At 46.5% G+C, this 25,837-nt stretch overlaps 1 protein-coding gene across 3 annotated transcripts; it reads left to right on the top strand.

Moving 5' to 3' along the window:
- The first annotated feature begins 2,891 nt into the window (after positions 1-2,891).
- Positions 2,892-23,460, top strand: zbtb4 (zinc finger and BTB domain containing 4). Of its 3 annotated transcripts, XM_033609341.2 has the most exons (3): positions 2,892-3,088; positions 3,317-3,448; positions 14,809-23,460. In XM_033609341.2, the coding sequence occupies exon 3, from the start codon at positions 14,825-14,827 to the stop codon at positions 20,342-20,344; it is 5,520 nt and encodes a 1,839-aa protein (XP_033465232.2). In that variant the 5' UTR covers positions 2,892-3,088; positions 3,317-3,448; positions 14,809-14,824; the 3' UTR covers positions 20,345-23,460. The 3 variants fall into 3 exon arrangements, with proteins under 3 accessions (XP_033465232.2, XP_078020763.1, XP_078020762.1); XM_078164637.1 differs by lacking the exons at positions 2,892-3,088; positions 3,317-3,448 and adding an exon at positions 8,901-9,253; XM_078164636.1 differs by lacking the exons at positions 2,892-3,088; positions 3,317-3,448 and adding an exon at positions 8,902-9,105.
- Positions 23,461-25,837: the final 2,377 nt, after the last annotated feature.

The raw sequence follows: 25,837 nt of genomic DNA, 5'->3' as shown, positions 1-25,837 counted from the left end.
AAGGTAAGAATGCTTTGAGCATTTTTTAAGCTCTAACACTTAGCAGCCAAATGAAATGCTGTTTTAATTAAGCTGCAGCATTTTGTACAAAAGTCACAGAGGACATGATCAAAGATTTTCCTCTATTTTCATGTGATCAAAGGAACATTTTTTCTTGAGCTCAACATGATGGGCTCATTTTCTTGAGGTTGCACAATATTTCTGTAATACCAGAAGTTTTTGTTATTTCGGTTTCTAAATTTTTGGCTTGTGACCCTTTTAAAGGAGTAGTTGGAAACTTTTTTTTTCTTGCATGCCATCGGTGAAGGAAGAATCCAAAAACAGAAAGGCGATTGCGTTTAACAGCAAAGCTTTATCAAAACATCTGTTTACAAACTCTCACACAAGTCATGCAGTACAATCCAAGTCTCAGCTGTGGAGTGATATCCGAAGCGCTTTCCAAACACAAGCATTTTCCCCAAAATCTTACCATTTAAAACACCTCTGCATTTGAGTTGGTGCATGTGTTTGAACTGCTTGTGCGTTCCACTGAGCAGAGTTTCAAACTCAAGCGTTTGACTAGGTGTGCGACTCATCCGCGCATGAGACTGCGCAAGTGTTTTAAATAGTATGGTTTTAGCAAAAATGCCTGTGTTTGTGAGGTACTGAGCGTACGACTGGATCAATGAGTTGTGTGAGAGTAAAAATTTTCTCTATTTTTGGATTCCTCTTTCATAGTCCCAAATTCAACGCAACATGGGGTGAGTCACTGATTTTCGAATGATCATTTTGTGGGTGAGGTATTTCTTTAAATTGACGCAGTGTCTATTTGTGGCTCCTTGTCAGCGGTTGCATAAGTCTGCTGCTTGTGACCAGTTCAACTAAAGAGTGAATTCTTTCCTTGTTTTATATGAATAATTTTTAGAGCTTGCAGCGGTAAAATGATCTAGTAATTCACAAGAGCAAAGCTTGAGGTCATTGTATGATTAAATCTAATTTCAATATAGCAGAATTTTTTTTAGACTGCATTTCTATCCTGTTCATCATCTCACATCTCAGATTTACCTTGCAAATATATAAATATTTCATGACAGAAAAGCACTGTTGCACCCACCTCTGGACTCAGCTGCAGTTCTGACCGTGTGACTTGACGTGTGTCCACATGAGAAAGAATATTGGAGCAGAACTCTAATATTTCAATTTTTATTACATTCTTACTGGACCGGTTGAAATCCTCTTCACCCCGGCCAAGTTGAAGACCAGTTGCCTCAAAATCTCTTATAACATTTTATTAGATTGGATGTCGACACTCCTTGATGCGTCAGGAAAAGATTTTGACACTTTCCTGGAGAAGTAGAAGTTGGGATCTTCAAGGAAAAATATATGAATATGCATGTTTGACATATAGCTGGCACGTAACTATTCCCAGCGGAGTAACACACCAATACACCCAGGTCCTCAAGATAACAACGTAGAAAAGCATGTCATCCGACCGTTAAAGGCTGCATACTTACTTAATAGATTTACTTTATGACTCATCTGGAAGAGATAAAAATGTGTAGTTTCTGTTAACAGATTAAATGTTGATAGACAAGTTGTTGCATAATATGAATTTTACGTTGCTCAACATATAGATGAGGGGATATCAATTTTATTTTTGTTGGTCTTGTGAAAACAACATCTCAAGGTATGTGACAGAAATCCCTGCAGAGGAAGTACATGAACTCTGTGCTGCACAATGTGAACTGCAGAGTACTTTAGCCCCGTAAGGCTTTCATTAGGCCATTTAACCTTATTTGTGAGTGTGCATTTACTTGTGTGTAGCGAGCGATATGCCTGAAACGTCACATCTGCAGTTAAAGTCATTCATGTGGGAGCTGTTTTTTGTACTTTTGTTCCATGTTGTTAAACTGCCGCCCTGACGTGTTTTTGTAAATAGCAGAGGCGTGTTAGTTGAGTACATGCTCCAACATGCTTATCTTTCCCTATTTCAAGTGAGGTCTCATAATGTTATGCACTGTACCGCCCCTGCGTCCTTAAGACAATGCTGAGGGCTTAAACGCCCTTTCATCTGTGTACACCTACAAATGTAAACATTTCTCATGCTTATCTGAACATGTACTTCCAGCTGAAGCTCTCCAGGAGCTCCTCAACCTGAGTCAACAGACGGAGAAAGTCCCAGTGCTGCGGAAAAAACAATTTCAGTCGTACCTGTGCCCAAAACAGGGCGTAATGAAAGCCCTAAAGAAAGACATGAAGACAAAATGAAAACCCTGGAGGGACTGCTTCTCCGTCGCATAATACCACAGATTCTACAGGAACAAGACCCCCTTCAGTTTGCCTACCAGGACCACATAGGAGCACAAGACGCGGCCCTCTATATGCTGCACCAGGCCTGGATGTGTCAACCTCAGAAGTATGGGGGCGGCACCTTTCTTGACCTCCTGGATCACGGACTACTTAACAGCGAGAGTGCAGTTTGTGGGGCTTGGGAATTATCATTCTTTGGCTTTGGCTCCGTTCCTGTTCACGTTGTACACGTACGACCTAAAACACAGTCCTGCCACATTCGCAAGTATTTGGACGATACAGCTGATGTGGCGTGTGTGCAAAGTGGACAAGAGGGGGAGTATAGGGACCTGGTAGGGGCCTTCAGTGAGTCCTGCTGAACGCCACGAAGACCAAGGTGGACTTCAGGAGATCAGACCACCCTGCCAGCTGCTCTGCATAAGGGGGGAGGCCATTGAGATGGTGCGTACCTATTAATACTTGAGCGTGCTCCTGGACAGCAAGCTGGACTGGTCTGTGAACACGGATGCGCCGTACAAGAAGGAGCAGAGATGCCTCTTCGTGCTCAGGAAGCTCAGATCATTTGATGTCTGCAAGGATTTGCTGTTGGTGTTTTATCAGACTGTGGTGGCGAGCATGTTGGACAAAAGCAGCCAACATCTGGACTGGCTGGCTAAAAAAGCCAGCTCAGTGCTGGGCAGGAGACCGGACTCACTGGGAGCTGTGGTGGCCAGGCGCACACGGAATAAGCTGCAAGCCATAATGAACAATGTCGACCGCCCTCTCCACATCATCCTGGCTGGACAGAGGAGCAGCTGCAGTGAGTGACTCATCTTACAACCATCCTACAGCCATTAGGCTCTTACACACCTCTTAACAGCCTTATCCTCTCTATTGCTCTTATCCTTTGTTTTTAACTCTCTTATTTATGCATATTTATTTATTTCTCTGAGGGGGTGACTAAAGGATCTTCTATCTATCTATCTTGCAGAATAATCATGCACTCTGGTTTCACTTTGCCTCTCTGTCCTCACATTTCTGCACACAGGCTCCAGACACAGGACTCGCCGTGTCTTCCTCATGAAGCCACCGCTTCCTCTTTAAGAAACCACCGACATTTGAACTCCTCGAGCGTCTTGTCATCCCACTTTGATCTCAGTCCAAGTCAGCTGGAGAGCAGGTTAGTCATCCCTTCTTTGAGATCACTGAGGATGTTTACTAACCCTTGAGCACGCCTCTGGGTATATTCACACACATGTATTTAGTAGGAATCCAGCCTAAATTTAAAAAGAAGCAATTTTTATTTACAACAGACTCATGACTGTTTCTGATCATGTCTGTCTGCCTGTCTTCATACTGCATTTCTCTCATCTACTAGATAAAAACCAAACTAAAGATCTGATACATGATATGCACGTCAAACAAAGCTCGTATTGAATTGAACACATTTAGTGCTCGGTTGCACTAAATACAAAACAGCCTGCCTGCAGGCATGACTCTGCATTTTGGGAACTGACAGGGATGGTGAACTTTCCCTTCTTTATCAGACATAAGATGACTGACTCACTCAGCTCTTTTACTGGAACCACTAAGCACATTTAGTAGGTCAGTGTGGGGCCGCTGAAAATATGAATTGTCAAATTATTAAAGTTACCCTGTGGGGTTTTCATTGTAAGTGAAATAGGGATGAAACGATTACTGGTTTCTTGATAAACTGCAGTAAAATTCCCGACAGTCGGTATTACTGTTTCAAATTTTAATCATTAAAACCACGTTTGATTACTGTACTTTGAAAAACTCACATTAAATACTGTCTAGCATTAATCAAAGTTAGCAACAGTTTCCAGACTCAGGCACAGTGCGTAACGTGAGGTTTGTTTTGTTTTTCCCCTTGTTTACAAAATGGGCGTGTAGCAGTCAAACCCAGTGATGCAAATGGTCCCTTGTCCCCACCTACAGTGACACACACTCGAGTAAGCATTTCAAAGACAGGCTATCTTTAATGTTGATGCATGTTTAATATGATTTTCACATGTTTACTGAAGGTATTGGCTGTGTTACTATTTTAATGTTTTCACAAACAAAAAAGCGCAAAGTGTTGCTGATTTTATTTGTGGTTTTCAATATAAAATTGGTGACATTTTAATTCCACAGTAATACTGATAATATGCTTGATAATTGAGTGGACATTTTGGTAAATGGGCTTGCATTTATGACGCACCTTTCTAGTCTTCATTCAAAGCACTTTACATTTGACATTCACCCATTCACACACACATCCATACACTGATGGCAGAGGCTGCCATTTGAGGTGCCACCAGCTCATCAGGATCTAATGTAATCATTCACACGCACGTTCGCACACTGATGCCCAAAGATACTTCAACATGTGAACTGGGGGACCTGGGGACTAAACCGCCAATCTTCTGATGAATGGACGACCCGCTCCTGAGCCACAGCTGCCCCACTTATTACCACTATAGTCACTTTAACCGTGATATGAATTTTTCCTACTGTTTCATGATCTAAAACAATGAAAAATTTACTCACATTAATATTTTTGGGCTAAAATGCATATTGTTTTCCCTCAAAGCTTCTATTATGAATATATTTATGATATCAATAGTTAAAATGACTATGTGTAATGAAAAAGGGGTTTGTTACAGTGATGAAACCACAGATAACTATAACCAGACTCTCTATAAACCTCTTCATGTTTAACGCTCTTATTGGGAAGCTGCAGCTAACGAGTCAGAGATTTCCCTCAGGAGTTGGTAGGGACCAAAACAGAACTCAAAGAGAGTGAATATTGGACAGGTTGGACAGGAACGTAACACTGGATGTGTAAATAAGTAACTGTTTGCAAACAGGTTTTCCATATCAACCCAGATGGTGACAATACGTCAGTACCAGGGTGATGGCATCTTTCTGTTGCCCCCATATGACCCCCAGAAACCCCCAATTATTTAGAAGTTCCTCTCCATAACATTAACTTTTTTCCATGAAAATTGCTTAATTGTAAGTCTACACCTTTGCTTCATTTAGTAGACAAAGATCTGTCAATATGCAAATTAGTCTGAGCCTCTGACTCCCCCAGTTACTTGCCTGCAGCTCAAGCGTACCTGCTCACCTTCCACTCTGCTCACTGCTCTCCACAACGTTAGAAATGTAACAGTAATAGAAAACATGAGCTTTCAGCTTGACTACATTATATATCAGATAATAATGTGTTGCGAAGGTTAGATAAACCTTGTTCCTTACACCAGGCCTCTCCTCTGATACACTTCGTTTCACCGTGGGGTTATGCTAATGATATGGACAGCCCCACCTCACCAGAGGACACAATTGGTTCCTTAGGTATGTGATGTAACAAACCTTGGCCGTCTGAATCCGTGTTGTTGACTGTCATTGGTACGCTGCAGGTGGATTTATTTCACTCGTGATATGTCTTATAGCGTATAAAAAACACCATATTGACATGCTAATAAAGTTTAAAGTATGATTTTCATTGGAGGGGGTTCCTAGCTTCTGAGGTCTCTTCCTCTTTTATCGCTACATAACAATAACGTCGTCAACTGTTACTGCCCTTCACAGTCAGCAGAAATGTGTGTTACCTTACCCCCATGGCGTGTGCATATGTGTCCTCATGCACACGCTGGTAGACCATAATAAACAAACAATACAAGGACCCACTTATCAAAACATCGCTCCTACAGCGCTGCCAGTGAGCAAACACTCTGCAGGGTGCCTTTAACTGCACCATTTACTTAAGTGTGTGTGTGATTTATATGATAATTGTGCTTGTTGTCTTTCCTCTTTTTTTATTTTTTTGTTCTGTAAATACTCAATTGTGCTGTTGAGAAAATAACATTTTTGGATCACATCTTATAGAAATAAATGCATATTTAGCTGAAGACATTTATGCATGCCGGCTTGTTGGTAAACACCGCATGAAGGCCTCAAACGGATTTAATATTGATCTCGAGACCCGGTTAAGCAGTTTTTTCTTTCTTTGGATAACGGTTAAATATTGAGTCTTGGTGAGCTAATGGTTTAAATTTTCCACCAAGATGGCTTCCTTAGTTCCTCCATCTTTGTGTATTCAGATGTGTGTGTCGCTTGGTAGCACAGCATGAAAAGCTATGATCACGTTTGGCCAAACATTCATGAATAGGGACGGCTGGACAACGGGGGTGCCTCTGAATACAGAGTTTGTGGCTGGCTGCAGCCACGGGACAATGCCAGCACACATGTGTGGACCGAGCGGTCGCACTCCTGGAACACACACACACTATTGTCTTTGCCAACGGGCAATCTGCTCCACACACACACAGCCCCTCTGTCTTTTGCTCCATGTCTTCACACAGACATAATGTTACTCTTAGTTTCACTGTCCTATCCTGAAGCTATTCACAACTGCTGTCATGTGTCCCGTCCACACACACCCAGCATGCTTTGAAAGCGTGCAGGAGTGCATGAGAGAGGACGGGGGGGAGGGGGGAAAAAGTTCGTCCAACTCCAGCAGCCAGAGAGGTCACAGGAACAACACCCAATCCCAGAGCGGTTCCCATGGAGACAAGTGTGGCAGCGTACAATGAGGGTAGGAGAGAGTGATGAAAGAGAGGGAGAGAGGGAAAGGGCAGGGGAAGAGTAGGAGGAGGGCGGGATGCTGGCGTCAAGGTTCAGTTGGTGGGTACTGGGGGGTGGAGGGGGTGGGGGGTGTTGGGACTGCACTCAAAAGGACAGTGGGAAGTATAATGGTGTTGAAGCATAACAGTACGTGAACATTCTTCCACCCCTCCTCTCATTTTTTGCCCTCCTGTTCCCGCTGATAGAACACCTCCTGATCTGAGGCCGTCGAGCGGCACACAGCCGACGACGGAGGGAGAACTGAGATATGTGGAATTTCCACTGACCATGACGTGCGTGTCCTAGAGCAACCAGAACGAAGAGCTGTTGTTGTGAGGCATTTTGCATGGATACGGATGAATCAGAGTTGATATCCAGCTGCAGGACTCGCTGGTTGTGCAGTGGCACCTTTGTTTTGGTGAGGGGAAGGCGGCGTTTCACTTATGCTGTAAAACAAAACAGGAGCTAGTCACCAGTAGTTAGTTTAGTTAGTTAGTTTAGCCACATGTGCCAGACTCAGATACGCATGCTGACCTGAAAGCAGTCAATTGACATGACCTGCATCGTCAGTGATAGCACTTAAACCCATTTAGCTGAGGGCATGGACAATCGAAGAGTGTCCCTGTCCCAGTGTCTGTCCGGCTTTACCCCCTTTTCTCTTTTAAAGAGGTGCTCAACTCATTTTACATATAAAGAGTAGTTTATTTGTCATAATGGGAACTGCTCAGCGTGTGAAAACAGTGAGAAAATAAAAGTGTGTTCTGACCACCTTGTTGGCACAGTGGCACAGGGCTCGTTCCTCAAATTTGAAACCTGCAAGCTGCGATTTTCCGCATAATTTAAAAACATTTCAAACGTGTATTAGCATGCAGGAGCCATGAAGGGCTTGCAAATTTATCTACAACTTGCAGTGACAATCATTTGTGTAATGCGATGCTGCTGATATTTGTGATATTTGTGCAAGCAGTGTTTGTTCGTGCGAAATGGGCCCCTAGCTCAACTTTTCCTGCGACCAAAGGCGACGTCATCTAACAAGATGGAGGATAGAATTATTGTGGCAATGCAGCCTGTTGTGCTATTTTCGATCTGAGCGCCCTTCAATGCTAGTAACTGAGGAAGTGGAGTTTTAGAAGTCGAGGGCATTTGCCAGGCAGGGAGAGTCTAGTGAAAGATGCTATGGAGTTGCATCATGGGAAATGTAGGATCCAGCGTTATTGGAGCTTGACCCACGCTGGAGACTTTAAGCGAAGATATCTCGGCCTCTGCTGCGTCGATTTTGACCGTTCTTTTTTTAATCTGTCTCTCACAAGTCTTTAGACCTTATCAAAGTGCGGCACTAAATCACTGGAGTTCCCCTTTAATGCCTCCATTTTTCCCTCAACTTCACTTGTTTCACAGAGTGCTCCCATCCGCCATTTGACTACCGCCAGCTTGTCCTCCCTCTGTCTCACTCCCTCGCTGCCTCTCCCGCTCACTCTCCTCTCACTCCCCGTCTGTGTGTCTATCCGTCCGTCCTTGTGCCCAGGTTTTCTGAGTTGGCGTGGTTCCTGTTTGTTTTCAGCCATTTTGGGGACTTGCAGTGCTCGTAACAAACTGCTTAAATGGCGTCCTCTTGCTTGCTTGCTCTCCCACTCTGTCTCCCTCTGCCTCTCCCTCCCTCTCCCTATCGCTGGGCTTTGTGTATATAAAGTAGTGTGTGTGTGTGTGTGTGTGTGTGTGTGCGTGTGTGTATGTGTGTGCAGAGAGAGGGAGAGAGGGAACAACACTTCCAAATAAAAAGAAGATTGGATTCAGTGGGGGGGGGGGGGTTGGCTGAGGGGGGTGCAGGGGGGGGGGGATTCACTTGCTGGAAAAAAAAAAGAGCAAAAACACTAAGATTCGTGTGTCAGAGGCAAAAAACTGGAGTGAGACAGGCGAGGGAGAGCAAGAAAGGGGGAGTGAGTGAGGGAGAGTGAGCAAGTTCGAGTGTGAGAATCGCTCCTGCCCTCTGTCTTCACACACTGCTGCCTGTATGTGTGTGTATGCATGTGTGTGTGTGCGCACCGCCTCTCCCTGCGCTCACTCTCTCTCCCTCTCTCTCTCCCTCTCTCTCACACACACTCAGACGTGCGCATACACAGACCAAGGGGGAGAGAGAGAGAGAGGGAGAGAGGGAGTGTGAGGGGAGAGAACACATCGCAGCAGAGATGCAGCAGGAGGTTTTCCGAGGTACGTTCTCTTGTATGCTTGCCTTCCTGAGAGACAGCCAGAGAGAATAAGAGGAAGAGAGGCTGAATTCTGTTGTTTTCCTGCTTGTTTTTCTGCTTCACTCTGCTGCTGTGGCGGTGGTTGCTCCGCGCGTGAAGAGGAGGAAAAGGTTTTTATTTTACCGTGCGTGTGTTGGGGCGTGAGTGTCGGTGGGTGTGCGTATTTATGCAGTGTGTGTGTGTGTGTGTGTTTGTGGACGCGCATTTATGTGTGTGTGCCTCTGCTGGGTCTGTCTGTGTATGTGTGTGTGTATGTGTGCCAGTAACAGGCCTTGTCTCCCTCATCCTCTGTTGCTGGCGCACCACGCAGTTCTTTTTCAAGAGCGATGACTCGCTTTGAGATTGTGATGAAACTTTTAATTTATCGAAGCCTCTTGCGTCTCTGTGATTCACCGCAGACAGGGGGGGCGGTCAGCACACGTCAGAACAGATTTGAGCTTTGTTGTTGGGGTCTTAACACGGTGTCCCAATCCTGCTCATCAACTTACGGCCAACATCAGAGGAAGTGTTTCGAGGGGAGAACTTAACATGTAGGCGACTGTAAACATCTCTTGTTCCACCGACTTGTTCTGTCTCTTATTTCGGTCACGGGCCGCCCAGTTTGTCCTCCATTTTACCAGCCTGTTGTTTTGCTGGAGGTTGTCTCTCATAGAGCAGCAGAGGGCATATTGATGTCACCAACCCCGTCATTGTTGCCCGAAGCCTTACTTTTTTTTTTTTCCAAAACAGCACAGCATCTGCTGCCAACTACTCCACATTCCTGGTTTCCATGGATGCCAAGCCAAGCCCCCGTGCTCAATGTATGGAATATATATTATCCACACTGCCGCGGGGGTAGGGGTCATAGGTCAGACAATAGGAAGTGTAGTTTCTCGCTGCTCTGTGGTGTCACACTGATGATGTCGTCATGGGCATGACAGACTTTTTTGTGTTTGTTTTACACACTAGTTAAATCCTGTCTGCTGTGTCTGTCTTCGGGCCTTTTTTTGCCCTGCTAACACACATGTGTTGCGGTTTGTAAGACCAAGTTGGTTGGCTTTGTTTGATTGTGCAGTTATTTTTTTAATGCCACAACCATAAAGGATGTGGACGTCCTCAGGAAACTGGTGCAGCACCTCATCTTCTCTAACCTGCCATAGTTATACTTGCAGTTTATGGTGACTGTGTTAACGCGCCGCGCTGGCTCAGCTTTGCTAATACTTTAATGTTTCTTGGTTGTTTGAGAACTCCAAAGGAGCTTTCACACCCCCTTCAACAGGGACTGCCCATGAAATTGAAAATTTTTTGGGGGGAAATTACCACAAAAAGGTCACCGGTGTCATGTTACTGCTCTCCAGGGGTACCTTTTTGTGGCCGTACTGTTTCCGAATGCCTCCCGTGATTCTGTTGCAGCGAGCAGAATTATGGGAATTATGTGCTGGGCTGAGAGCTAACAGAGCGTGGAGAGTATGGCGTTTTAGACATGGGCAGGTTCGCTGGTGCGTGGAGCGGCATGTGAAAACACCACCATACGACAGTTTACACGTGGGGAGGGGGAGACGAGGGGGCATGCAGTCAGTCATGCTGAGGGTGATCTGAAAGACAAGGAAACCATGAAATGTGAACATAGGCAAGATGTGTTTGAAGTTACCCCTACCTCCCCTGCTCCCACCGCCACAACCACCACCACCACCACCACCTCCACCTCCGCTCAACCACTCCCCAGCCCATACCAACTTCCCTTCCCCATACCTCCCTCCCTCCCTCTATCCCATCTGGCTGGCTCCACCATGCTCTCTTGGCCAGGGGGGTTGTGGAGAGTTCAGTAGCTGTTCTTGCTAACGATGCCCCCCTACCCACCCACACACACCCTCATGTGCACACATACACCCTCCTCTTCACAGACCAACTGCTGCTGCGATAGTTGGGCCCCTCTGGCTGCCCCTCACTGGGGAGAAAGCCCAACCGACACCTTCCTCTTCCCACATGCTCCTCGCCGCTGGCTCACCGGCTGGAACATCGGCTGGAACACCGAGGCCCCCCACGTTCTGCCTTGCAGGCACTCCCCTTAACCCCTCCTGATACACACACACACACACACACTCACACATACACAATGACAGCACATCATCGCTAAGGATATGGTTAAAGGATATTTCTGATTTATTAACTGTGCGCTCTTAGATCTGTGATTGCGGTGACAAAAAGAAGTGCAGAAGAAGAAAAATGCAAATTACAGACAGACTTCTTGGTCCAGCTTTGACCTGCAGCACCTCAGGCACCAGAGTACTCCGTCAGGTTGCTGTAGCTCTGCGAGCACACGCTGTCCAAAGAGGAATTATCACCAATATTTCTGGTGCACTCGCTGTCAGTTTCATTTCAAAATGATCTAGATCATCTCTAAACTGTTGACTCATTTAGAGCCTGTCTTCTGACCGCCTGCTTTCCTCGTCTCATCTGGTTGTGCCCTCGCTCCGTCGTTGTGTTTCCAGATCGCATTAAATACTGTGGTGAGCACAGTAATTGCTAAAACTATTAAAATAAGACGCAAGTTGGTATCAATCAGAACTGTCCTTTAATGATGAGAGTACAGGGAAAGCAGAGATGACTTGATCATTTGAGCTATTAAAGACATTTTAATGAGGCTTCGATACAAAAACAGCGAGTTTACATTCATATTAAAATATAAAAGTAAATTAAGTGGCACTGAAACAGTATTGAATATGTATTTTCGCTGTGACCTTTAAGCCTCAAACAGCCTTTTTAGAGCCAGCTTAAGTTTTAGTTGGAACTGCATGATATCACGCTACTTCTTAGATTTTTGAGGAGTTTCTTTCGAGATGGAAGATGGCAACAAAAAAAAAAAAAACAGCATGGTAATTGAATCCTAACAGTTATTTGTCTGTCAGCACAAGTACCAGTTTCAGTGTGGAATAAACAGATTGCTCAACGGCTGGTTCAAGGCCTTGAGCTGGCGTACGAGCCAAACTCCTCTGCCGTCCTGCCTTATGTTATGCAAGGCCACTTCGGCAGCAATGTTCCTAGGGACTGATTGACCATTCAAACTCAGTGAATTACTAACTAATGATTTTCAAGGTCATGAAGTCATCCGTGCTTTTCAGATGCGAACGGCAAAGTATGTCAGAGTCGAATAGTACAACTTGTGCTGTTGTTTTGGTCTCAGAATTCAATTCAGTGTTTTTAATTTTAAAGTTAAACTGCGCTCGGAGAGGGGACTAATGTGCAAGTTTGTGCTGTTTCTGATGATCTAAAATTAAAAGAATAAAATTTCCATAATTAAAAAGCAATAAAGTTTACTACACATTTGTTATTTGATATGAAATACAGAGTGAATCAGTGCGTAGCTAAAAGTAGGCCTCTGTTCCTTCTGCCTGTCAGTGAAGGGCCTTTGTCGTTACATGAAAGCCTCTGTGTTTGGTAAAGTGTTTTTTATGTGTACCTAAGTCTAGTAAGTCTTTTATCCTGCACCAGCTGAGAACCTGTTCATGCTATGCGGTTTTGTAGTGCCACAAGTATAAATAGATGAACACTTCATAGCCTGACCAACATGTTTGTTTGCGCAGAACATCCTGTTGCAGAGAGGTGTGGGAACAGGGTTGCTGTTTATTTTGATTTTGTTTTAGGGCCTGTGCCACATTCATGGTCACATTTGTCTGCGAGTCGCACAGAAGGATGTGTGTGTGTCGATGTGTTTAACCACTTCTCTGCACGGTGTTTCGCTGCATGTCCTGTGCATTTGTGTACACGTTCCTGTGCGTACGAGTAAATCCGGTACATTTAAAGCGCGTTTGAAGCTGCCTGTCACAGTCAGATGGCGTGTCGTGCAGGCTCGGCTGTGTGCGTCACAGGGAGATAAAGAAAAAGGAGCGAGGGGGCGTCATACGCATTTTCCTGTCCGCCGCGCAAGCATCAGATGAGATGGTGAAATTTTTAGCCTTAGCACTGTCTCTCAGTGTGTCCGCCCACTTGTAGCAGACTGGCGCTTGCCATAAGGGATTTCCTGCACAACAACTATCGCTCAGCAAATGTGAGTGACAATAAAGGCCTGCTTCAGTACAGAGCAACAAAATATGCCAAGCCTGGCGAGGCACGGTTCTGCATCCTTAGACGTTCAACTTGAATAGGCATGAGCTGTTTCTTTTGCTCCCGTGCAACAAAAAGCATGTGCTGCTGCTTGCTCTAAGTACGTCATTAATAGACACATGTGTTTTCCTTTTGTTGACTACTTCATTCCACCTGTACCCTCAGTCTCAGCGCTGTGCTGCACTCAGATTCACCTTTTGGTTTTGAATGTCATTTACAAGTGGGCCCCTCCATGTTGAACTACTTTGTTTATGCCTGTCTGTCCTGCCTGTGGGCATGTACGAGTGTATGTACAGTGCTGTGTACACATGCATGTTTGTTTGTGTGAGTGCATGTGCATGGTTATATGTTTGTCAGTGTGCTGGTTGTTTCTGTGTGAGTGTTTGCCTGGGCTCCTGTCTGTCTGACAGTGCAGTGTGTCTGACTGTTCCTGTTTCAACCCCCCCCCCCCCCTCCTCTTCCTCTCTTCTCTCTGTCTCTTGCTCTCTCACTAACCCTCAGTCTCTTTCTCTCTCTCCCTTTTTCTATCACCCTTTCACTCTCCCTCATCCTCACCCTCTCTCTCTCTCTCCCTCCTCTTCCCTCTGCAATAACAGTGCTGACCTAGTTTCTGCCTGTTCAGGGCTGCCTGTGGAATTTTACAGCGGCCTGCCTTCCTGGCTGCTTTGCTGCTTAGAAAAAGGCAGGCAGAAAAGCATGACTGAGGATTTTTCTTCTCGTCGCATCATTATGGCCTTATACTGTCTCCGTTCTTCTCCCCAATCTGCAGCCCTAAATAAATGGACCCATCTTGAATAAGTAATAACAGCAAATTGCCCATCACGCGAGAATCTGCAGCGATCTTACGTATGAAGAAACTGTAGCAGGACTGCATTCGCCACCATGGCAGTTGAATTAGAATGGAAATGAGAATAGCCTGTCGCTCATCTTTTACAGCTTAGCTGAGATTGTACCGGATGCAGAGGGCGGAAAAACACCCCTTCTCTGTGCACATGCATGCAATCTCCCTCCCTTCTCTTCTTCCCCTCTTTCCTTCCCTCCCTCCTTTGCCTTCACAAATAAATGGTTAGAGTCATGCCCGGCAAACACTAGCCACTGCCAGGAATGGCTAACAAGGCTCTTGCTCAAATAGCAAGAGAGTGGGACTATTTTTACGTGCGTTCGGACCATGGATCTTAGTCAACACTCTATTCTGAGGGAATCTTGATTAAATCTGAACGCCTTCCAATTAGGCATAGGGAATGTTGTGTCACAGCCGAGAGAGATGGATCTCTGGAATGCCTTTCTAAAGGCTTGGTTGTGGCACGCTGAAATCTAAACCAGCACTGCCGCAGATTCATTCCTTCCCCCTACCCTCTCCCTCCTTTCGCTCACCATTCCTGGCTGAGCTGTTGGAGTTCAGCATTGCTAGGGCATTTAGTTTTCTTTTCCGTTTCTCTAAAGTGTTCCACGAGCGTCACAGCTGCTAACTGCAAAAGCTTTGGGTGTAATGTTGATTCTTTGCTTTTGTCGATATGAATTTACTAACATTTATCTTATGTTGCTTGTAAAAATAATGCATACTGTCTGATTTCTTTTTCAGATTTCGGGGGCTGGTCATGGTGTCCGGTGAGAAGGTGTGGGACCCCCTCCACGCGGGCCTTATTCAGTCACATCTGAGTGAACAACACTTGGCTGCTGGGCTTACTCCCCTCTGCAACATCACGCATACTGCAACTAAGGACACCACGTGGCGCCAGAGTCAGCGGTTGCCACCTTTGTCTTCCCCGCCACTGTCATTAGTGGCTGTAGACACCCCTCACCCAGTACGGGCCTCCTCACCATTACACCGGCCTGTCAATTTCTACGGCTTGAACAAGATCGAAGGGCTACACAAACCAGTCCACTGTCTTGGAGTGGCCTCCCAGCCGGAAGAAGAAGAAGAGGAGGAGGAAGGGGAAGCTGAGCCGTTGGAGATGAAGGGTAAAAGGCATGGGGGCCGGGGAGAGGCCATGATGGAGGACAGGCTGGAGGACATGGCTGATGGACCTAAAAATGCAAAAATCACCCTAAGCTTCCCACTTAGCGCCGCTCCCCTCCCAGCCTCCCTGACCTCTCCAAACCACTGTCGTAGCTCTTCCTCGTCCTCGCCTTCCCCTCACCGACGGCGGCCATCCTCCAAGAGCTCAGATGAGGGGTCACTGTGGAAACTTGACGCTACCATGGACGTGAAGCACAGACCTTTTAAGCCCCCGAGGCACGACAGCTCTCCGTCCTCTTCACCATCCTCCTCCTCATCTCCTATGACTGTTCATGCACTTATAAGGAAGGATATAAAATCCCCGCCTCCTCTTAAGTGCTCCAAACTCAATCCAGAGACTCAGTTTCACAGGTCACCCCCAAGATCCTCCAGTGGGTCTTTAGGTGGCTGTTACGGGGGCGATGGATGGGATGAGAGACACAGGGTGGCCAACGGCACAGCCTCACCCTCTCAAACCGCCCAGATCCTCTTCAGCCTGGGCACATCGGCCTATCAGAGAGGAGGGGATGCAGAGAGGAGGGAGAAAATAACAGGAAGACCAGCTGGGAAAGTGGGGAGCCCTCATGGACCAAGCCTTCACCCACCCACCCTCCACCTCCCTCCCCCCTTACCACCACCTCCTCCTCCCCCATCTGAGGGCCTTACCGCACCCCCTCACTCGTCTTCCTATTCCCCTACCGACAGTCTGAAGCCCGAACTGATTTGCGGGGTGTGCCATCGGCTTTTCAGCTCAGCCTCGTCCCTGACAGTCCACATGCGGCTGCATCGTGGCAGCCGCGCCCTCAGTTGCCGCTATTGTGGCAAAGTCTTCATCCACAGCAAGAGACTGCAATCCCATGAGGCTTCCTGCAGGGTGCCAGGCCTACCCTCCAACAGCCTGGGCCCTCCTTCTCTCACTGTGCAGCCAAAGGAGGAGCCGCTGGAGGAGGGTGAGGTGAGAGTGGAGGGGGGAGTGATTGTGGGACAAACAGACATCAGCAAGGCGCGGCCGGGGAAGAAAGCGCGGAGCCTCCTGGCACGTATCCAAGGTGATGATGCAGCAGCAGCAGAGCTACTAGCGGGTGATGAGCACCATTTTGTGAAGGTGGTAGATGGCAATGTCATTTACTTCTGCTCTGTGTGTGAACGCTCCTACATGACTCTATCCAGCCTGAAGCGTCACTCTAATGTGCACTCATGGCGCCGCAAATATCCGTGCCACTTCTGTGACAAGGTCTTTGCCCTGGCCGAGTACCGCACAAAGCATGAGGTGTGGCACACAGGAGAGCGGCGCTACCAGTGCATCTTCTGCTGGGATGCCTTTGCCACCTACTACAATCTCAAAACACACCAGAAGACCATTCATGGGATTAATCCCAGCCTCATTTCCAGTGAAAAGACAGCTAATGGCGGTTATAAGCAGAAAGCTAATGCCCTCAAGCTCTACCGCCTTCTCCCCATGCGCTCCCAGAAGAGACCCTACAAGACTTACAGTGACAGTTTGCATAATGGACTGCTACTGCCACCAACTGAAACACCTTCGCTCTCCCTGCCTGGCCTGGGCTGTACTCTGGGCCCTGGGGACCTACAAAGCCTCATCAGTGGGGCCCACCCTCAGAGTGTAAAGCCTGACCCAGAGGACTTCCCCGATGGCTTCCCTGTTTCTGTGTCTACTGAGCATGGGGACCTCTCCTCACTAACACCCCTCCCCCAAGCGGACATGCCCCAAGTCAGAAAACACGAGAGTGAGGCCCTAGAGTTAGAGCAGGGGAGAGGCGGCAGCAGCTTCAAAATGTCGAGTAGCAGCAAAACCAAAACACCCAAGACTGCTAGAGGCACAGAGACAAGCATGCCTTCTGTGATAACATATGGCCATACAAAACCCTCTGTCATAGTTCATGGAACAGCGGTGTCATCCTCTGTCATTGTGCATAGCAACCAGGTCACCTCTGGGAGTGAAAAAAGCCCAATGAGCAGCCCATCCCCTGAAACCAGCAGCAGTCAGACTTCATACAAGGGCAGTCCCAGGCCAATCAAAAAGCAAAGGGATAGTGCAGATAACCACAGAAAGAGGCCAAGAGACAGTTCAGATACCACAGAGGAGGGCTCGAGAGGTAGACAGGGTGAAGAGACAGGCGGATTATTTCACAAATCACGCAAATCCCACAGCAAGAGTGACATCTCTAACTCAAAGCAGGTGTCAGCATCTGTAGGGCCACAGGTCAAAGAGGCAGGGCCACTGTGCCAGATTACTGTACGTATCGGTGAGGAAGCCATAGTGAAGCGCAGCATCTCTGAGACAGACCTTAGGCGAGACAAGAGCCTTTCTCCTCCCAAAACCAAACGCAGTGAAACATCTTTGCGGGAAGCCAAGGAAACACGCCATGCTCACTCCCACCACCATCACCACAAACACCGCCTCCACCGCAGAGTCAGCCTGGAAGAAGACGGTGATAAGGAAGCGGGAGACTGTGAGGAGGAGGAGGAGGAGGAGGAGGTGAGGAAAAAGAGCTCCAAGTCCCCTGATGAAGTGAGGGAGTACTACTTCCGTCGGGAGGTGCGTGATCAGGAGAGTGACCATGACACAGAGGATAATTTATGGCGGCCTTACTACTCCTACAAGCCTAAAAGAAAGGCCCAAGCACATCTACAGAGGGTCAAGAGCTGGCAGAGGAAACTGAAGTTCAAGCGCTCGATCCGGTTGAAGAGGAGGACAGAGAGGCTCAAGAACCATGTGAATAAAGACACAGAGAAATCACAAGATGAGGAGGAGGATGGAAAGATTGAGGAGGCCAAAAAAGTTCCAAAAGCTAACAGAGACAAGGGAGAGGGGGAAAAGAAAGATTATCTCTCTGCCCCTTTAAAGGAGAAAAACAAAGATGCGGACGAACAAGTTAAGGAGGCCCATCAAGAGGCTTCCACTCCTCCTCTGCACTCTCCAAAGCCTCCTCTGTCTACCTCAGTGGCTCCAACGGGAATTAAGAGGCGGCCTTGGACTAATGGGAACGCAGCAGAGTGTGGTACATGTGGCCGCTGGTTCTCAAGCCCCAGGAAGCGAGACAAACACGAGCTGAGCCATCTGCTGGAGTTTGTATGCCTCTTCTGCCGAGCCACGTTCCCCTCGAGGGATAAGTTGGAAGACCACCAGAGAGCCCAGCATCCCAAGCCTTCTGAGGCACCACCTGTACCCCCGAAAGTGGCACTTGGCGAGCAACTTGAAGGGGTCGGGGTTAAATCTGTGCCAGAGATCGCAAAGTATGATGAAGAAAAAGGGGGGCAGATAGTGGGGGTTAATTCTAGTCCAAGTCGCCTAAGCAGAAGAGCATTATCACGACACACCTGTCCACAGTGTCACAAGGTGTGCAAGACATCTTCAGCACTAACTCGCCATATCCGACGCCATGAGTTAAGCAGTTCCCCAGAGAGAGAAAAGGAAGATAAAGACTCAGAGCCAAAAACAACAGAGACAGTTGTTACCACTGTTAGCAGAGACCTAGAGACTGAAAAAGGACAGGTTCCCAGTGCTCTCTCTGTTTCAGTTATCAGCTATTCAACACCAGACCCGCCCAGCAGTGGCGACTGTTTGGCGTCACAGCAGCATGAAGACCATCTCACTGAACTGACAGATGAACATCAGATGTCAGAATCAAGAGACAAACCTGAACTGACAGAGCTCACACATCCAGCTCTAGAGAGAGAGCCCAGCCCACAAATCACAGACCCTCCATTAGAAATCCCAGTTAACCTTACACCCACTAAACACGAATTCACGCCTGCCACACCCTCCACTCCACACAGCGTGCTCGTCATGAACGGATCTGAATGTCTGGACTACCGCACCCCCAGCAAAAAGAGCCTAGACAGCCAGATCCACAGAATACCCAGCCCTGTGCACATCGTGGCATCCACCAACACCTCTCCAAATGTGCCCATGACGTCACAGACCAGAATAACCACTGCTGCTCCTCCTGTTTCCATGACAACAGCTCTCAGCTCTGAGGGGGGATTCATGAAACGGGATGGGGTCATTATGGACAGAGAGAGGCAAGGGGGGAGTAGTGTATTCCTACGTGCAGGTTATGAGGAGACACCTCTGGTCCAGGACCTCAGAGTTCAATCCCTGTCCAGGAGCCCCTCTCCCAATGAAGCACAAGACCTGACCATGTCCTCTATTCTCGCTAGAGAGCGGGAGATAGAGAGGCAAAGAGAGAAAGAGAGGGAGCTGGAGAGACTGAGAGAAAGGGAGAGGGACAAAGAAATAGTGAAAGAGCGAGAAAAAGAGATAGAGAGGGCCCATCAGATGAGTAGAGCTGCACATGCCCCACAGGACCAGGTTTCTCTGTTGGTCCCTAAAGAGGAGCCCTTGAGCCCTGTGCCGTCCCCCCAGCATATGCCCACTCAAACCACTATGAATGGATCCTCCTCACACAGGCACACTCCCAAGTCCCCCTGCCGGTCCCCCTCAACTATTGGCCTCCTAGCTCAAGCCAACCGCCAGGTTCACTCCAGTTCACAAGGACTCGACAGGCTCACACTGCCCACTGGAGCAGCTGGTGCTGGTGACCGCCCCTCTGCCCATGCTCTGCTTCTCCCCCGAGCCCCCCAGCCACCTGAGCCTGAGCACCACGATACTGTTTCTTCCAGAGATTCCCAGCAGGGAGACGCCACCCCAGTGGGCTACCCTGCCCAGAATTATCCCCTACCCCTTATTGTGCCGGACAGCTACCGCTCTGGTAAGAAGCAGGAGGAAAACCTGCTCATGTCCTCCTACCCTGCTGGAGCACTTCCCTTTGGCCCACTGGGGAAAATGATGGTCCCTAATGGCGGGGACCTGGCTAAGCTGCCATTTTATCCGGACCCTTACCAGCTGCTCTATGGGCCTCAGCTGCTGGCCTATCCCTATAACCTGGCGGCTCTTCCTGTGGCTCTGAACATGATGGCACCTGGGGGGGACAAGGTGGAGCCTCTGCCTTTCCTCCCTGCCATCTTTAACTACGCAGCCACTGCTGGGCCCTACATGGGCGCAGCCCCTCACCCCCTTGTGGCAAACCCCAGCCTCTACAGCAGCAGCAGCGGCAGCAGCAAGAAGCAACGAGACAGCAGCAGCAGCAAACCGTAGGACACAGAAGCACTATAAGGAATATAATTCAATGGGGACGGCCTGGCCTGTTTAGGATGGGAGCGGGAGGGGTGCGTGCTCACTGAGTCACTGAGTACACTCGCACAGTACCCCTGCCTCTCTTTTATTCAGTAGAGATCAGAGCTAGGCATTAAATCAGGAGTGGGTTGAAGGGAGGAGAAGGAGCAAAGAAACGGGAGAGGGGCCGATATTATAGTGACGTATCATTACTCCCCTCTCTTTACTCTTGCTCACCTTTCTCCGTGTCTCTCCTGTCTTGCTGTAGTGTGTCGTAGTTCTAGAGCTTGTTTAATCTTCCTCTCTGACTCATTATATTATCTATAAGAATAAGAACTGCTAACAGGGTGTGTGTTGTGTGAAAAATTAGTTCAGTCTGCTTCCCTTTATAGTCACTGCATAACGAGGATAACCGCTCTTCAGGGAAGGCTAGTGAAGGCAAGGATAAGGGATGAAACAGAGGAGTCCTTTGCTCAACACAGTTGAACGTGAAGCATTAAGCAACTCAAACCTTGCGTGTGTTTGTATGAGCGAACAAGAGTGCAGGTGTATCCTGTCGTTAAACTGTCCATGAAAGTTATATATGAGCATGTACATGCACATGTACGTAGGGATTTGTGCATGCAAAGGTGGGCTTAAGCAAGTATTACTGCATACGTGTGAAAGTGTGTGTGTGTGTGTGTGTGTGAGTGAGAGTGAGTGTGTGTTTTTCGAATGATGTGCGTGAATGGCTAGATCATTCCATGTGAGACTCACACAGCATTCCTACTCTAGTTGGAATAGCTACTGTAGGTCAATATGTAGAAGTGCATTTAGAAGTGATTCCTCATATCCAAATCATAAAGAAGTCAATTCTATGGCTGGATGCAAGTCTATGACAATGACAGATCGTCTGAGCTTCTAATGTCTCAACTAACCTGGCGACTTTGTGGCCAGATGGCACTGTAGGATCTGTATAGCATTCACCATAGTTTATACCTTATGTGCACAAAAATAGAGAAGTAGTGGTCATTTAAAGGGGACACTTGTAGCTGCTTTGGATATGTAGCTGGCCACTGGGTAAGACGTAAAGGCTGGTAGACCATTGCACTTCCATTTTTCATCTCATTTCCTTCACGTATAAAAAAAAAGGAAAAGAATAAAAACCAGTCAGCCTTCATCTTGCGTAGCTTTTTCCTCTTTGATTGGAAGAGGAAAAGGCTCCATTTCCTAAGCCAGGAAGAAGAAAGTGACAGCAAGGAAGGAAAAAGAAAAATGGATTCAGGGTATTGAGTTATTTCTGGATAGGAAAAGAAATATATGGGCACAAAACTGTTGGACTCTGAGTCAGAAGGCCCCACAAAAATGACTTTGGGGACAAATAAAACGTCCTGCTCCCCAACTGAGGGAGGGATTGGAAATAGCCCGAACTATTTCCCCTCCTGCCCTGTGTCATTTACTAAGAAGTAGGAAAAGGCTGAGCTTAGCAGCCAAAGTGGTGGCCGAAACTCCCCCAGGTGCCCTCCTGGGGCCTTTTTGTTACGTGTAATGTTATCTCTATATGTTTGTTTTGTTAAGCTATGTTGTTTATGTTGTTTAGCCCTCTTACCAGATGGAAATGGCTTCAGTGAAAAGGGGGAGTAAACTTAAAAATATGAATGTAAATTTAGTCATGAGGTTAATGAAGTACAGCTGCATTAATGGTAGAGTCTGTTTCAGTTCCTTTTTGTTTCTGTTTTGACACAAATAACCTGTTAAAGAACCGTATAACGTCTGGTATGCATATATACAGTAGTCCTAGGAACATGTCAGTAAACTTGGGTTCTGTATCCACAAAGCATGAGCAACACTTGCTTCCTAACCGTTTATATCCTCAGCAAATCTGGCATTGTGCGCACAGCTTTTTGTTTCCGTTTCCTTCGATATTTTCTGGCCTCTTCATCTTCCATTAATCTGTTAATATTTTTTTTTTTTTTATTCATTATAGACCGCAGTTTGGGAAAAACTCCACAAAACTAGCTGACACATCTACGTCTCACAGTCACTGTTTAGGAGCTGTTTAATTCTCCCTCTTCCCTCAAGCATACACTCGCACACTGCACCACCTCCGAATGAAGTACACGTTTCGGCGTGTGTGCATGTGCGATGGTACTGGGGCACCTTTTGGTTCAGGCAGGAGTGTTTTAAACACATCGTGACCAACTGCAGGGGCGCGCTAGCATCCCCCTTGGGTGTGGTTACAAGCCTTTTTTTTTGTGTGTAGGCGTACGTGTTTTGTGTACGAGAGTGAGTGACTACGCGAATATGAAAACCAAAATAAATCTGCCTGAGCAGCGTATCCCTTGGCAGTATATGGGCCACCTGTTTTTTTTTTTTTGTTTTGTTTTGTTTTGTCCTTTGACACTTTCTGTGGGTAAGTTTCAGTGTAAAAAAGCCTTGCTGTCTCCAATACAATATCTCAAGCCATTCCTGTAGATGGACATGTTTGTGTTTTTGGACCATTTCTTATGCCATAGTTTGCCATCATGGTTATCATACAGACCAAAAGCATGCAAATCGACGTATTGTAGTGACTGGACTGGAATCTGGTGGTAATATACAACTATTTACTGTATGTTTTAGTTTAAATGAATGTGCCTCTGCTTTGATATTTAAATAATTATCTATAGTAAGATGTGGATCTGCCAGATTTCAACTGTTAAGGTGCCTTGTTATGGCATAAGAAATTTAAATAGCAAATGAACGTTTTTCTTGAGAAATGACAGTTTGATTTGGAGATAGATTTCATGGCTTTGTTTGCTATGAAGCTGTTCATAGATGTAGGGGTGTGGCTAAACTGTTTTGGTATCGTGTACATGTCTAGGGTAATACTGTGCCATATAGAGCCCACAAAATATGTTAATGTTATTTTTAAAAGATGTTTTAATGTTGCCTGATGACTTTGTCTTTAGATTTGATACAAAGGCTTGTAGCCACAGCTCTCCCAAAGTCTGTAGTCTCCTTTTACCCCACATTCTTCCTGTTCTACCCCCCCCCCCCCCTCCCTTGTTTCCGTCTCCCTTTCTTTCTCTTTGCTGCAATCAAACAAAATAAAGTATTAACCTGATGACCCAATGAAATCAACTCTAGTCTGGACTCATGTTTTTTTTAAGCAGTGTTTCTATTAATCATTACAAGTTGATCAAGAGTTCTTAATATGAACCATGTGTTTAAAGTTGGCGGATACCTTGATCCTCCATGTGAATCCTCTAGTGAAAGGCTCGTTTGCACATTTCACAACTGATTTAGAGAGCTGGTGAAAGCAGAACATACTGTGGTCGCACTTCTTTGAAGCATCGCTCCATTGGTTGATACATCTGTCACTGTGCATGTAGTGTTAATTTAAAGGTACACTAAGCAGTCGCTATTTGTGAACATGCTCGTCAGCGAAAGAAAAAGTAAAAGCCAACCCCATATTCACTCTTGTTTGGCATTTGGCCTCACTATGTTTGCGTTTTTTCAGCGCTGGGTTTATTGAATGCCTGTTGCTTACAGTCTGGCATCTGGTCGCTATGTTTTAATAAAGCTCTGACGTCACCTGAATGCTGTGAGGGTACCTGCCCATAAATGTCCCAAACACAGAAAATACAGGCAGAAGGAGAGTCTCTGCAGAAAAATACACCACCACACACTTCTAGTGGGTCATAAGAAATAATGCAGATGATTCTGTATGAGTCTATACATTGTATTTTTAGGAATATCCTTCATTGTATACCTTTATATCTTCCCTGTTTCCACTGATGAGTAGTTTTTGGTATCTTTGGTAATTGTTGTTTTCATATATGTACCATTAATCCCAGCACGCACTCATGATTTTTTTTATTTCAAAAACAGAAACATACACTGTCCTGATAGTTTGTTGCTGACATGTAAACCAGAGGCTGATAACAGCGTCCTCTTGGCAGTCAGGGAGCTGATTTCTTAACGTTCTTGCGTGAGCTCTTTCCCACTAGTGACACTCAGTGGTTTGAACAGAAACAGCCAGCTTTGTCACTCCCTCGACTTTGCACTCTCGAAATATGAGAAATATGAGTCAGAGATCATTTGAAAACGGAATATGAATAAAATAATTTCACAGATTGAATGAATTCATCAAAACGTATACCATGTATGTCAAGAGAGGGGAAAAACTGGTACAATTATGGCCTCTGGGATGGTTGGGATTTAAAGGTACAGTGCACTCTTGCCAGTAATAGTTTTACCTCAATGGATTTTTTTCACAGCAGACATTTTGACTAATGGGAAAAGCACAGGTTTTACTAAAAGCATTAAAGGGACAGTTCACCCCAAAATTAAAAGTATGTATTTCACCTTTCCCTGTAGTGCTATTTATCAGTCTAGATTGTTTTGGTGTGAGTTGCGGAGTGTTGAAGATATCGGCCGTAGAGATGTCTGCCTTCTCTCCAATATAATAGAACTAGATGGCACTCAGCTTGTGGTGCTCAAAGTGCCAAAAAAGTACCCGCCAACCATATCACTTTGCATGTGTGCATCTACTGCTAGCTCACCTAGCACCACTGAGGTGGACACCATTAATGTTTACACATTCCGCTGTCGTTCATGAATAGATGCTTGCTTCCTTCTGTGTGGCGATGCAGTTGGTGAGTGTAGTTTGGTAGAAAGAAAATAGTTCCTACATGAAACTGCTCACAACAAGGTCTGCGGATTATCTTGAGTAACTGGGTCATAATTTCTGGAAAGAAACTTTATATGTCTTTTAAGTTCAGGATGAACTGTCCCCTCAAACAATGGCTCTGTTCCATTGAGATGCTCCAGTAAGTGAAGACAATGGGCCAGCATGCACAATACAAGGACACCGAAACTTAACCAGCTAAATGAAATGCAGCCATTGTTAATGTTAGACACGGCTCAAAAAAATTCCTACTGAGCACATGTGACAGGCGTCAAAGAGTCAGGAGACGCCATGGTGAATGTTATGCTTCCTGCAACATCATCCAGCGTGACCGGTTTGGTGGTGGGTGATCTGGTGGTCTGGAGAGGCATATCTTTGGGGGGGTCGCACAGACCTCCATGTCACAGCCAACGGTACCCTGACTGCTGATAGGTGCCATTGACTGGCCCTCTCGTTCCCCTGACCTAAATCCAATTATATGGGACATCTATGGGACGTTATGTATCGGTGCATCTGATGCCTCAAAGTACTGCCACATACTGTCCTAGAGATTGCCCTGGTCCAGGTCTGGGGAGGAGATCCCTCAGGATACCATCTGCCGACTCATCAGGAGCATGCACAGACGTTGTCAGGAGTGCATACAGGCACATGGGGGCCACACATGAGTTGCCAATGATAAGATTCACACAAGTTGGATTGATTTTCGGTGTGATTTTGAATCCAGCCCTCAGTGGGTTGATGATTTTGGTTTGCGCTGACCGTTGTTACATCATTTTGTTCTCAACAAATTATACAGTAAAGATTTTCAACTTGAATAATTCGCT

This window comes from Epinephelus lanceolatus, chromosome 22, assembly GCF_041903045.1.
Source record: "Epinephelus lanceolatus isolate andai-2023 chromosome 22, ASM4190304v1, whole genome shotgun sequence".
Classification (NCBI taxonomy): domain Eukaryota; kingdom Metazoa; phylum Chordata; class Actinopteri; order Perciformes; family Serranidae; genus Epinephelus; species Epinephelus lanceolatus.
Note: the sequence above shows the minus strand (reverse complement) of the source record. Positions and strands in the feature narration are given on the sequence as shown.